Source organism: Perissodus microlepis, chromosome 2 (genome assembly GCF_051167445.1).
Source record: "Perissodus microlepis isolate ML-2025 ecotype Zambia chromosome 2, ASM5116744v1, whole genome shotgun sequence".
NCBI classification, from domain to species: domain Eukaryota; kingdom Metazoa; phylum Chordata; class Actinopteri; order Cichliformes; family Cichlidae; genus Perissodus; species Perissodus microlepis.
The window spans coordinates 22,734,670-22,749,549 of NC_140462.1; the positions used below are offsets into that span (position 1 = coordinate 22,734,670).

A 14,880-nucleotide genomic window follows, 5' to 3' on the forward strand; every position below is an offset into this window, starting at 1 on the left:
ATCATTTCACCCTGTTTGGTTTGAGGCTGGAGGCAGTCGATTAGAGAAAGTTTGTAAAGTCGGCTTCATTTTCAGTTCATGACTTTAAACTCCAAATGTTTTCTCAAATGACCAATTTACACCAAATGATGCTCCTGCAACATGAAAATAAGCGTTCATAAAGGAACATTTATTGCTGTAACTGATGCAGATAAGTGTGATTTATGCACTCATTGTACTGACAATGAGTGCATAAATCACATGATATATGTGGGAACAAATACATTATTTTTTATTTTCAGCTCTGTGGTTTTAGATCTCAGGAGACGCTCCCTTCGTTTGAAATTTGGTATTTTCTGCTAATTTTTCCACTTTATTTTATAATGTTTCATTTACCCTCCAAAAAGACTTTAATGCATAAAGTCTGAAAAGGAAAAAGTGAACCCGTGTGTCCTCTGCTTGTATCAAAGTCAGAAAATGAGCCTACTGCTAACCTGATCTCAGTAAACACTCGCCATACTTTATCAGTACTTTCAGCTCAGCTACTTTCAGTAAATTTGATAAGTTAAAATCATTATTAGGACAGAAAGATAAACCAGGGTATGATCACTGGACTGTGACCACAGCTGGCTGCACCCCTCAACTCGAGGTTTCACAGCAGATGTTCACTGACTGATGGGTGACAGTGTGTATTTAACCTCCTAGGACCTGGTGTCCACATATGTGGACACCACATTTTGGGTTGTCTAGACCAAAATACTAAATCTTGCCCTACAGGGGCCTGATATCCACTTACGAGGACAATATACTGCCACTGTTCTATCAAAATTTTAAACGAATATTCTCATATGTGGATCTCATTTCTTTTAGAAACAAAAATCAGGTAAAAAAAAAAAAATCTGGTAATTCTTTGCTTTTACATTCATCGGGTCCCAATATGCCCAAAGATCAAAGAGAAATTAAAAAGGCATGCCACGGAAGACTTCGGGTCTTAGGAGGTTAAATCAAAGACTGCAACAATTTGTGGGGCCGTTAATATTCAGAGTTATCTTCCCCAGCATGTCTTTTATCATGTCTTCCTTCTCTCACCCCAACCGGTCGCAGCAGATGGCCGCCCCTCCCTGAGCCTGGTTCTGTCGGAGGTTTCTTCCTGTTAAAAGGGAGTTTTTCCTTCCCACTGTCGCCAAAGTGCTTGTTCATAGGGGGTCATATGATTGTTGGGGTTTTCTCTGTATGTATTATTGTAGGGTCTACCTTACAGGATAAAACGCCTTGAGGTGAATGTTGTTGTCGCTTGTATTTGGCGTTGTATAAATAAAACTGAACTGAATTATGGCAGTCAAGTTATGGTTGGTGTTTTTATCTGGCAGCAGGGCACTGGGACTTTAGTCAGTGTTACCGATCAGTGTAAGCTATTGTTGAAGCAATACGCTGTTCTTATAGAGCTTCCTCTGGTCACTCTAAAGGGTCAAACAAACGACCTAAAAATCCAAATAATCTGTTTCCCCAATGAAATGTGCAGATTTTGGCGAAGTGCTTTTTAACAGAGGAAAAGGATTTTATAAACATACTGGTTTCCTTCAGAAAGCATAAATGTTTCCAGTTTGCACATAATAGCAGAATGATTTCAGGAAAAAACAACAGTGAACAGGGTGAATATTATTACTCCTGAAAAACGGACCTTTTCATTGAGCCACAGCACACAGCACTGCTGTGCAATGATGTGCTTTAACTCTGTAACACTCAAAGCTGTAAAATCCAGTTCAAACTGACGGTTATCTTCCAGTTTACACTTGGTATAAAAACTTGAGCAGGGTTCAGGCCATAACTGAGCATCACCTGTCCAGACCTGAGAAACAGAATCACTGATGCTCACAGTCAGCGGCTAAACTGGGCCTGAGTCATCACTTTGTCTTCCAACGCAACAACGACCCAAAACATATGTCGCTCCTGGTGAAGAACGACCTCCAGAAGACCAAAGTGAGTGTTACATGACTGGCCTGCACAAAGCCCTGAATGTGGGCCGAACTGGAGAAAAAGGTCCATGCCAGAAGATCATCACATCTGGAGGAGCCCAAGAGGTTCTCCCAAGAAGAACAGGCTGGGATTACTGAGGAGAGGAGTGAAGACTGCAGTAGATAACTGCAGGCTGTTATCCAGCCAAATGGACTGTTAGCATCATGGGTAATCATTACCCTGGTAGTTTTTGTTTTTTGTGAAATAATTTGATTTCTGTATGCAAAAGTAAAATAATCTAAGCATCCAAATACATCAAAATACTTTAATTTCATAGTGGTCTGATAATCTGTACTCATTTATACATTTGTCTGCAATATCTGAGTGCACAGGAATGAGTGATGCTCTGTATCTTTATCGCAGTAAAGGCATACGTGTAAAGGTATTTCCACTGTCTTGAGCTTAGACTACAAGGTTAAGGTGCGTTCACTACATTATTAAATTTACCTGACTGCATGCACAGCCAGGTGCACGTAAAACACAACACTGGGCCCAACTAGCTCACAGAACCAGTGAAATTACAGCAAGACGGCCAGGGCGAGGACTGTCCAGATAATACGGGCTAAATGAAGTCTGGTTGGATCATTGTATGATTGCTATCTGCCCGCCAAGTACCTTTATTCGAGTGCATTCGCCCGGCCTGTCATTACAACTCTTCATCTCCAAACGCAATTACAGCGTGCAGCCTGAGAGGGAGAACCTGGTCTGTCTCGCAGAGAGGAAGCCCACAATCAGCCGTTTAAAATCCAATTAAACTATGACTTTGGATCGCTTTACACAAACACAGAGTGCTTATCATCGCCGCTCGACCTCGCTGTGATTCGTGCTCGTTTGTGCTGTTCATGAAAACGTTTATCTTCGAACGCCTGAGCGACTCCCTCCCCGAGCTGCCGAGAGGCCTCAACGCTCAGTGGGCACGCTCAGTGGTGATGGTCATCCAGCCAGAGAGACGGGGATGACTCTCCCACAAAAATGATTTCATAGGCACTGAAAGAAGCCTTTCCTCCTTTGTGTGAAGCAATAGAAACAATGTTCAACTACTGCCCAGCACACACGTTACCTTTTCATACATACTCATAAAATCAGCATGGACGATTTTAGAGGTCAGCTTTGGTTCCTGTGCTGCTTTATTTTGGACTGTATGGTTCTTTGCAAGCTCCTTTGACTACGATGACCTGGATGACTGAGAACCTTCACAGACATACTGTATGGTTATGTTCATAAACTTGGGCAGATCCAGAAGTAAAAGAAACTTTTGAATGACCCCTTCTCTAAAATAGTGCCTTCTCTGGTGCTGATTCTGGGAAGGCAGAGCATTAAGCGAGGTAAATGAAGCAGATGGAGAGAGAGTCTGCACCATACTGTTGGACAACACTTTATTTCCTGATGCTGTTTTTGTTTTACTGCCAACATGAAGCGTTATGAGTGACCACAGTTTTCCTTATGCTGCTGGTACAGATTTCTTAAATTAGCTCTCGCAGACTCTGCTTAGCTATGAAATCTGGCAGGACTGAAGCACACTAAACTCACACTCTACATCCTGAGAGTGACTCGTGTGGTTTTACTGAGTCCACAGGCGACTGTTAGCTCGGTGCTGCAGTATGATCTGTGTGAGGCTGAAAGCTCCTGACAGACAAACTGAGCAGTAGTGACCTGCTGAGCAGCTTAGGCGGCGTTACTGTACTCATGCTTCACAGGGCAACGATCAAAAAAGAAGAAGAAGAAGAAGTGGCGGGCCGTGAGCTGAAAGTGCTGACAGACTGAGCAAGTGTCTGGAATACTGAGGGGGGATTTTCCCTTATTTTCTGCCATAATCATATTGCATTGAATGATTCCACAGGTTGAAATAATGAGGTAAAAATGTGTGTAAGAATAATCCACAGGAGCCTAAAACTCAGGCATCAGACATGGTTGTTTTGGCCCAGATAGCACCCTCCATTGCTGTGACATCAGCATGAGAGAGGAACGTGCTCAGCACAGCACAGTGACGTACTGCTGACGTAGCCCGTGTGGGTGGAGGCGTCGCCTAGCTTCTACCCGTCTCTGTGTGACCCACTCACAGAGGGATTCAAGGCATGGGGTAGCTTGGAAATCGTTTGGGGCACGTGAGTAGAGTAGCTGGATAGTCTAGTGTGAACACTTGGGAGCAACAGATTGGAGTTTCAATCCTTTCACGCATCTACAAAATGTCTCCAGGCTAACCTCATCCTAATAAAAGCGACAGGTAACTGAAGCATACCGGTTCATATGTGGCCCGATCAGCAAGCTCCATATCAAGTTTTCAGGATGAGAGGACAAACTGAGAAGTGGGCCAGTGGAACACAACATGCATGGAACGAGAAAATGTGGGAATGATGGATGGATAGATCATTTTTCAGTACTGAACAGATGATGTTTTTTTCTGTGCTAATCTGTAATGTAAGATAATCTGACCATCCTTCTTTTTTAATTTCACCAAAGTTGACATTAAACTTTGGATTAATAACAGATCTCCCTGCAGTCATCCTTCACCTGTTCAGATTTCCAGCACAGTTCTGCTGACTCAGCAGCACTCTGAGAACTCTGAGAGGGGCTTCCTCAGCATCGAGTCACGACTGGACTGAAGGTTTCTGACGGGGCATCAGCTGTTCATGCATGCAGCATCACGCAACTGAGCTCCCTGTCAGAAGATCAATGCATCGATCCTTTCTTCACTGAGAGACAGAAAAGAAATATCATCATAAATACTAAAGAAGGATGTAGTTTCCACACAGCCAGTTATCATCCCTGATGTGTCAGAGAAGGGGCTCAAAGTTTTCATAACCTGGTACTGAGGTCTCGGTCCTGGCTCCCCACAGAGGGATGCTTGTTCAGAAATTTAAACGCACATCTCACAACACGCTGGGTTATTATGTATTCAAGCTGTTCCTAAACCTGATCAGACATTTTTCAGGGGCTTAAAACTAACTGAGCAGAGAGGGAGTGAAGGCAAAGGAAATAAAAGTGAAGACGTGGAGACAGAGGCGTGCAGTCGGTTTTGCTGAGAAGCTTACGCCAACCCCACCTCTCCTGGTTCCTTGTCTTTCGGTTGGGGCCGTAACGCTCATAGCCGCTGTTTGTATCCTGGCAGCAGCAACACCGAAGGAAACGTCTGCATATTTCTGTGACGTCTGTACTTTCTCACAAAAAGGATCTGCAGCCCTGAGATGAGAGCGCCCTGATCTGAATCGGTGAAGTCAGCCCCTCTCTGAAAGGCAGGTATCATAAAAGCACAAGTCCACTGCAACAGGTGAACTGCAGCCGCCCCAGGTCTGTGGCTGGAGCTTAGAGGGTACAACAACATGTGTCCCAATAATGGTACGATAAGTAGACGTGGAGAGAGTCATACTGTGTGTGTACCGTGCTGTATATGGACAGCATGATCAGCTGAGCAGAGATCTCGCCTCGTGTCCACTTCCATCTGCTCTGATCTGACAAGCTGCAGCAGAAACATCTGAAGAGAGCCATATGTGTGTGTGTGTGTCTGCTATCAATCGCACACAGAACACTGTGAGAACACTCACAGAACACTGTGTGTCTGTGTGTGTGTGTGAGAGAGGGAGCAACATGCCCACCTAAGCTCAGCTGTGCTGTGTGATCATTATTGTGACAGCTGAACTGCAGAGGAATCATGGTTCACTTGTTCAATTTTTAGAGCGTATGAAGCACCTAATGTCAACAAACAGAGTGTGTATATGTGTGTGTGTGTGTGTGTGTGTGTGTTTGTGTTGGGGATTACAGCTTTCCTGGACGTAATTATACAATCCTACTAGCTCACGCAGACCCTGACCATTTTTTCCACTTTAATCTGAAAATCCCTGACAGTAAAAGATTCCTCTCGCTTTCTAAAACATATTGTCTCCATTTTTGTCTCCTTGAACCTTCTTTGTTAAAGGTCTTTTTTTAAATTCTTCCTTCTTTCATCCCTCCATCTGTCTGCCTCTCGTCTTCCCTCCACTCTGTCTCTAATTTGTCAGGGAAAAGGAAATTTTTCTTTCCCTCCCATTGATTTATCTTTTCCCTTCATTCCAACTTTTCTTCAATTAATTCCTCTCTGTCTACATCGTCTTTGTCACTGCCTCTGTCATTTATGTCCCTTAATTATCAGAAAAAGCTGTAGGCCTTCCTTCCAACAGGGATGAAAAGACATCTGTCATTAAACGGCACGTCATGCATACAAATTCTTCCTGCCGTTGCTTCATATTTTACTTTGTTTTGGTGTTTTTGGGGTGTGACGGATGAAAAACAATATCTGTAAAGGTAAAAGTCAACAGATGTGAAAATAAGCTTATGGATAAACTATCAGCTCAAACCTGAAAGTTCATCACAGGAATAATATGATTTTGTTTCTGTCTTTGTACAAAGCTAAGTACTGAAGAAGAAGCAGTAGAAGATTAGCTTATTATAAACACTGGACTGGAACATAATAGGCATAAAATAGCTAATTCTGTAATTATCCTGTGGCTTTCTTGTATCTCATCATTACAAGCTATCATATGAATAAATTCTTGATATAGGAGTTTTATGTTTTTTTCAAATGTTTTTATTTATTTTTATTTTTATGTATTTTTGCAGTTTTTAGGGAAAAAAATAATTAATGACACAGAGGTCTCAAAAAATCACACAACCCTGTGAAATGTTACAGGGTTAAGGAATACAAGCCTTTAAAGTGGCTCCATTCTGCTGTTTCTTATTTCCTGTCTGCTGTTCCAGTTTCCAATAATGAGCCAAAACCTCGAGCGTTACAGTTTCTTTCTACTCGTAGCTCTGTATGATGTCCTTATATGATATTATTATATTCTCAGGCACCTGGCTATGAGTGTAAAAGCTGCACCCTCCTGCTGTTAATACCTTCCATTTGGGAGGGGGAGCCAATCAGATGGAAGGTCATTGTAAGGGGGAGGAGCTAAAACAGCTAGTTTCAGACAAGCACTGAGAAAGGATTCTTTTAAACTGTGAATCATGCAAAGCTGCTCTCTAAGAGTCCAGGAATAAATAAATTAGAAATAAGGTATGTTCATGAAGTCCAAGCAGACTACAATAACGAGTGATTTGTCCTCAGGTCAGAAGGTTCCTTTGTAAGTGCGCATGCGCCATTAGCGTGCTGCCTGCTGTAACCCTAATTTCCTTCGGGATTAATAAAGTATTCTGATTCTGATTCTGATTCTCACCTTGGGCAGAGAGGCTCTTGAACCGGAGCTCTGCGTGGTCATGGTCAGCACGGTGGTGATGCCCAGGCCCACCCGGGCGGGCGCAGCGTCCATGTTGATCCAGAAGGAAACCCAGGACAATATGACTATGAGCAGAGAGGGGATGTACATCTGGATCAGGTAGTAACCCATCTGACGCTCCAGGTGGAAACGAGCCTCGATACAGGTGAATTTACCTGGGAGGTGGGGGACAAAGAAGTGTCTTTGATGAGGTCGGAGTTTGTGGGCGAAGAGATATGAGACAACAGAGAGAGCAGAAGATATGAGAAAGGACAGCAGTTTCTTTGGGCTCGTCCTGTCGAATGAGAAGAAAGAGAAGGGTGAGGGTGACAAATGTCCTGTTACTGCTGCTTTGAGTGAGCACACCAGCTTATTTACTATTAACACATTCTTGTCTCAGCTGATCACATACTAACACATCAAACCCACTGGTGTTGTATTTTATAGAACTGTGTGGACCCTTTAGCTTGTGCTGTTGATGTGCAGGGCGCATGCAGGAAAGATGCCAGGGTGGTCAGGGAAGTCTAATCTTAAAAGTAGAAATACTATCTGTCTTCCAAACTGGAAGCTGGTTCCACAGAAGAGGGGCCTGAAAACTGAAGGCTCTGCCTCCCATTCTACTTTTAAATACTCTAGGAACAACAAGTAAGCCTGCAGTGTGAGAGCAAAGTGATGGTAAATGGACTGGTTCTTATATAGCGCTTTTCTACTCTTCTGAGCACTCAAAGCGCTTCACACAACTTGCATTGTGCATTCACCCATTCACACAAGTACATTGTTCTAAGTGCTTTCTAAGTAACATCTACACACATTCATACTCTGATGGATGCATCGGAGAGCAATTTGGGGTTAATGCAGACTAGGGGAAGCCAGGAATCGAACCTCCAACCTTTCGATCAGTAGATGACCTGCTCTACCGCCTGAGCTACAGCCACCCCTTGGTCAAATGGAGTGATATGGTACTATAAGGTCATTAAGATAAGATGGGGCCTGATTATTAAGTACACCCTCTCACAACACTAATCATCTTCGTTATCGTCGTGAAGAGTCCTGCAACCTTGTCTCGTGTATTCTACTTCAGTGTGTTTCAGAGGGACGAGGTGGGTTGCAAAGTGGCTTGCAGATGGGCAGTGCATGGTGCAGTTTAAACATCGGAGTCATCAGGGATTATGGAATTAAGGGATTAACTTTAAGTTCTGTGTCAATAACAGAGAGAAAACCCGAAGAATCACCAAATTAACCACAAGCCCTGAGTTCAGTTTCAGAACAAGAGATGGTGGTCACAGATCATGGCATGTAAAAGTAACAGTGCCCATTTTTGCTGTTTTTATCTTTAGCGTTTTTTAAAGCAACTGGTTTGGTTTTTAATGAGATGGCTTACGACACGCATAAGATTTTCTCTCCACAGCTTTATATTCATGGAGCCAGTCATTTTGTGTCGGTAGGTGTTCTATTTTCACACGGAAATCTCATTTGGAGAATGATTGAACTTGCAACACATAAAGCACACAGCGCTGATTCCAGGAAAAAGAAACGACGCTGGTCAATGTTTAAACAAAAGCAAAATGTTCTTTCATCAGTTTCCCAGAGGCAGTGCGGTTCCATTATCACCGAAGAGTGTTACTGAATTCTCGATTATCTTCATTTGAAAGGGCACATTAAACACTGGCAAAGGCACATCTCCTTGAAGAACAGGTGGAAATGATGAGACGGAGGGTAAATTAAAAGAACAACAAGCACAGATTGGAGGAAGCAAGGAAACAAGAGCGAGGGGGAGAGTAAGAGAAGGAAGGAAGGAGCTCTCAGACTGAAAAAAGGATGAGCCACAGAGACGATGCTGACGTCTTTGAGAGAAAATGTCATCTTCCTTCAGCGCTCACGCTAAGCCAAAGCAGAAAATCAGAGAGACGTACGGGTGCTCGCCAAATATCAAAGGAAGCCAAACATGTGGCACATCTGAAAACAAACCCAGGAGGAGGTTTGGGATTCAGCCTGCCACTCACAGAGTGTGAAGAGGAGCGAATCATTTCCATCTTCACAGCACAGCAGCGTTTTTCATCACTCTAAGAGGACAAAGTGCACAGTTTATTTTAGTCTAAGAAAGAGAAGTTGAGGCATTGTGTTTAACACACGAATCCATCAGCAGCTAAACACAACCAGGAATAATCAGGTTTATCAAGACCAGCAGTTCAATAAAAATATTCAAAATATCCTGTTTACAGTCCAAGTTAAACAGGTGAGTTCTGCCCCTCTGCAGGTGTCGTGACGAAAGAAATTATCTATAAAGACAAAAACAGCATCAGGCTGTAAACATGCTTATTTCTGCTGCAAAGGTTCAACATGGGAGTCTATGGAGACTCACTCACTGCTGGAGCCTCTAGTGGACAGTAGAGGAATTGCAGCTGCTGGCTTCATTTGCAGCCCTGGAGGTCACCTCTGGAGTTTAAAGTGTAAAGAAAAGATGCTCTGAAAGTATCTGGTGACCTGAGCCAAGCTTCATATCAGCTGCACTGAAGACACATCTGTTATAACGGCTGCATCAGCGTTGTGCTCATCTTTACATGAGCTTTATGTCCTGCAGCGTCCTGCTGCTTTTGGCTGTTCAGTTTTATTTTAGAAAAGGCTAAAGTGGTCAGCTGAAACCCGACAACTGTATGACAGAGGAGGGAAAGCACTAATTATTTAACTACGGGGAGTAACGGTGCGTACTCTCAGACGGTTCCACTCCAAACGAAGATGGCTCCATTGAGACGTTTGCATTTTCTTCTCTGTACATCTGTCTAAATGCTGACTGAAGCAGGCCAGTTTGCTGGATTGTTGGTTTTGGAAAAGTACATCTGTGAATAACTCCCACAATCATGACCAACTCTGTTATTCCCCAACAGGCACAAGCACTCTGCCTTTTTTCACTCATTCAGGAGGCTCCGAGTTGGACACATCTTCATAAATCAGTGATCAAACAGTCACGTCCATCTTATCCGTCTGAGTGTTTCTCCGGCACGCTTGTTGTGTCTGTGTAGAAAAATGAATTTATTTGTCTTTGTCGAAACGTAGGACCGTGAACTGGATGTTTTTGTCCTACATTGCCTCACAAAGCAGCACTTTAACTCGACTTTGTTGCCTTCTTAAGTCAGCGCACTACATGCAGTGTGCTGTTAAAAGCCCGCTGATGCGTTTCCCTTGTTGTACCTGCCAGAAGCACTGCTCATCCTTTTGAGGGGAAGCTCTGGATGTTTATGCTCACAGCATGCTGCCGTGAAAAGGGAGTGCAGAGATTAGGAAGAACAGAGTCAGGACCTACTTCTCCTAATCCCTTTGCTCATGCTGTACTAGACTGCACAGCAGTACAAGTACACACTGTGCTTTAGTTTTAGGCACTTTAGATTTTTAGATGCTTATTCGAATTCATTGTGCAGCATCACTGTGGTCCCGAACATAAAGCCCGACAGAAAGAAGCTTCTGCAGACACAAGAAAACGTGTAAATCCTACAGCAGATGGCGAGAACCCCCACAGAGGCCTGATCTCAAAAATCACAGAGTCAGTCTGGTTTTACATGAGACAGTCATTCATCTTTTTCTGTTTACAGGATGCAGTCTGGAGTTTATTTGGAATAAATAAAAAAGTATTCATGACATTATTTCTGACATCATCCATACTTTGTACAAACCTGGAAGCAAACACCCTTAAAAGTTGAGAAATTTCGGTCTCGGTTCCTGTTTGTGTTTTTTATCCTGGTTATATTTTCACTCAGTTATCTGACGCGTGGTGCTTTGTTCCAGAAAAAGATGCGGTCCACTCTCACTGTAGATCATAGATGAACACTGCATTCGTTTCTACTGTTCGTGAGAGCAAACTACATTTTCTGGGTTTGACATTGATGGAGTCTCGGGAAGAAGAAGGTGTGTCCAGATGAAACATCATCAGAAATGATTTGACACATGTGACATGATTCGTTTCCATGACAAACGTCTTATTGTAAGTTTATCATAACAATTCTTAAATGAAATGTTTGAAATCAACTGCAAAACTGTGCAGCTGCTGTTTTTGTGGTTTCCTGAAGTAAAAACTGACTCCAACAAACAGTTATCTGTCCAATCCTGTCAAAACTGGCTCACAGTGAGTCTGCTGCACTTGGATCTCATTCTTTTGGTCACAGCAGCATAGCTGCACAGCTTTACTTCCACACTCGGCTCTAGGGTTGCCAACTCCCTGAAAAATAAATAAGGGACACCTCGTGGCCAGGGCTGGGCAACCCAGTTGTCTTCACCCTTCCCAGTGTGGTAGCTCTTTTTTTTGTGTGTGAAGTTATTTTTTAACCATTTGACTTGAATTTGATTTAAGCAGATGCATATTCTTTGTGATATGACCATATGGGAAACAAATGATCATTTAGCCATTTATTTTTAGCTCAAAATGACAACATTAACACAGTAAAACAGGTCTCTTTCTTAAACAGAAGCCTGTCATGCTTAACTTTTGAGAATATAAGTAAATCTTTCTTTAAAAGAACTCTGTCCTGCTTAACTTAAAATTATATAAATTAATAGAAAACAATAGAACGAAAAATATTCTTGTAACAGTGCACATATAGTGCATTTAGTACAATTGGCTTCAGTTGAGGTATTATTTCAGCTTTTCTGATGCTAATCAGCTGCTCCTGTTTGTAAACCCACTTGTTCCCATGATTACGCATCATAACTCATCATCATTATTAATCTATGTATTACTTTTATGTATTAGTGATCTATTTGTTGTAATCATCTATCCTTGCAGTTGTTTATTATACAAAATAAATTATATTATCACACTTCTGGCCACATAGCGCTGATATTCACTGCACATGCCCATATTAACTTTAACCAGAGGGTTTAAAAAAAACAAACCAGTGTTTACATACCATATCTGCTTCTGCCTTGGCCTGGTGGACAAAAAATTGGTTAAGGGTTCCCCGAGCTTTCACGCCCCTCATGTTCTTCATGTGCCCACCACTAGAAGCATGCCTATGGAAAAAGTGCGCCGGCACACAGTGCAGTGCGCTTTAAAGGTGTTATCGTGCATTTTTCCAGCCAGGTGTTTTCCTTTTCCCATTCCTCCCTGTACTTTTGCAGCCTTTTTTTCTTTCTCTGAGGGGAACAAACATTGCTGGTCTAATGCCGGGCTTACACTGTGCGATTTTTGGCCCATTTTGAGACGATTTTTGAGTCGTGCGACCGATTTGGTGATCGGCCCGATTTTGGCCTTCATCGTGCATCGTGTAGTATACGTGGGGTAACGAGAAGCGATTAACACCTCACGACCAGCTCCCGATCATCAATCGCTCGTGAGCCGCTCACACTGCTCACGTGCAAACACGTAAACGTCGGTGAAAAAGACGGAGCAGCACGGCTGTGCAGCGTGTGATCTGGACACAAGCGATGGAGGCACAACTTGTAGAACTTTGGAAAGCTCATCCGAGCCTTTTCGATGTGGCATCACAAAATTATCACGACCACAACAACCGTGAAAATAGTTGGATTTACATTGCTGCTTAATCACAGCTGCCTGATGAATGTTTTTCATTAGCAATTTAGCAAAGTTGATGGTGGTGGTGTGTCTGTGTGAGTGAAAGACAGAGAGGGAGAGCGAGGGACAGATTTTCTGTTATAACCTTCATTTTATGGAGGCACAGTGTGAGCACTCAGGTCGCATCAGAGTATAGTGTGAGACCCTGCATCGTGACCTACCAACTTCTAACCCCTGTGAGTCAATCGTGCAGTTTGAGCAGGAGCTGAATAACGTGACTGAAAAAAATCGCACAGTGTTTGCCCAGCTTTAGGTGTACTGTTGTCCGAGACTTGCACCGCAGTGTCAGCGTTTGTTTCCCTGTTGGCCATGCTTGTTGTTGTGGTCATCTGTTGTCTTCCGGTATTTTCTCCGTAAGCGACCTTTCCTCGACCAATGAGATGAGCGGGAATCTGAATTGTCATACTCGAAGTGTCATAAGTGTGCTGTCAGCTCATTGGTCACAAAGCAGGAGAGGGGCTGGGAATTATGTTTTCAAACAAAGCGTTAATTCCATAAACATTTATAGACTACTTTTGATTCTCACTGTATTACGGGACAAAGTGCGTCCCTTATTAGCTCAATACGGGACGTGTACTTTTGTTTCTAAATACGGGACGATTCCGTTTTTTAAGGGACGGTTGGCAACCCTACTCGGCTCTCTCTTCACCACAGCAGACCAGTACAGCCAGTCCACATCACTGCACGAGATTTGGGAATATTTTATCATCTGAAAAGTGTCTTTGCTTGTAAACACATACAGAGACATCATCTAATATTAGTTTGAATGCCTCTGTGATACCTTACCGACACCTGAAGTTAGGTAATTAAACATTTTTGTTAGCACAACTTGTAAATCAAATGTAAAGGTTTATTTTCTGTGGTGATGTGGACTGGTTGTACTGGTGTGCTGTGGTGAAGCTGAGTGTGAATCACTCACTATGTATTAATAGACCTCTCTGCATTGAATCATATCTGTTATTAACCTCTGTCTCTCTTCCGCAGCATGTCTTTTATCCTGTCTTCCTTCTCTCACCCCAACCGGTCGCAGCAGATGGCCGCCCCTCCCTGAGCCTGGTTCTGCCGGAGGTTTCTTCCTGTTAAAAGGGAGTTTTTCCTTCCCACTGTCGCCAAAGTGCTTGCTCATAGGGGGTCATATGATTGTTGGGTTTTTCTCTGTATCTATGAAGCGCCTTGAGGCGACTTTTGTTGTGATTTGGTGCTATATAAATAAAATTGAATTGAATTGTGAAACTAAAGCCTTAACGGTTAATCTGCTGTCCTCACATGCTACCATGAGCTCTGGGTAGATACACCTTCCGTAGGGTATCTGCTGCTTCTCCACACTGACCAGGATGCCTTGTCTCTGCCATGAGGTGTTTCAGGATGTCCTAGTGCTGTGCTCCTCTGCTAAGTCTGCTGCCCCTGGGACCTGGACCCAGATGAGCAGGAGAAGATGGATGGATAAGTAATGGTATGCTAAGCATTATGCTTATGCTAGTTAGCCACGCCGGGGTCCTAACAGTGATAGCTGTAATGCTTTGGTTTTCATCTCTGGATGACAGTAAATGGTAAACAGGCTGGTTGTTATATATGGTCTGTTAAAGGTTAAACATTATTTTCAAATCTGAAATTCTAGCATTTAAAATGCAGACTGCAGTGGGTTTATTTGCATTGCAGCACTGTAGCAACAGTAACCGTGTCCCTCTGCCTCTCTGTAATGTAATGAGCACACTGGGTCTCATAATAAACCACAGAGAGCGAGATGGCCGAAGATCCATTTAATCAAAGACGATCAATGCACGGTGGCCTCATCAGTTAGAGTTAACCCTAAAAGACTGGAGAGAGGAGGAGAGGAAGAGTGAAAGGAGGGAGTGACCGAGGAGAAGAAGGATGTCAAGTGGAAAGTCGGAGAAACTTGAGGATAGAGCGAGAGGAGAGAGGGATGAGGAGGAGTGGAAGATACAAGAGGGAAGGAGAGAATGACGACAGCAGGAGGAGGAGGGGGGTGGACTTGATTTATAGCTGTGATACACTTCAGAGCTTTTAAGTGCTGTCCGTATTTTCTATCTGATAAGAAGATTGAAATTATTCAGCCGGGCCCATATCTCACTG

At 43.1% G+C, this 14,880-nt stretch overlaps 1 protein-coding gene across 4 annotated transcripts in view; it reads right to left on the reverse strand.

Moving 5' to 3' along the window:
* The window catches only part of glra1 (glycine receptor, alpha 1), a 119,015-nt gene that overhangs the window by 24,515 nt on the left and 79,620 nt on the right, over positions 1 to 14,880 (reverse strand). For all 4 annotated transcript variants that reach the window (XM_084952821.1, XM_084952812.1, XM_084952839.1 and 1 more), the window contains one exon: positions 7,185 to 7,399. In XM_084952821.1, coding sequence (XP_084808947.1) covers positions 7,185 to 7,399 — 215 coding nt within the window. The remainder of the gene's footprint in view (positions 1 to 7,184; positions 7,400 to 14,880) is intronic.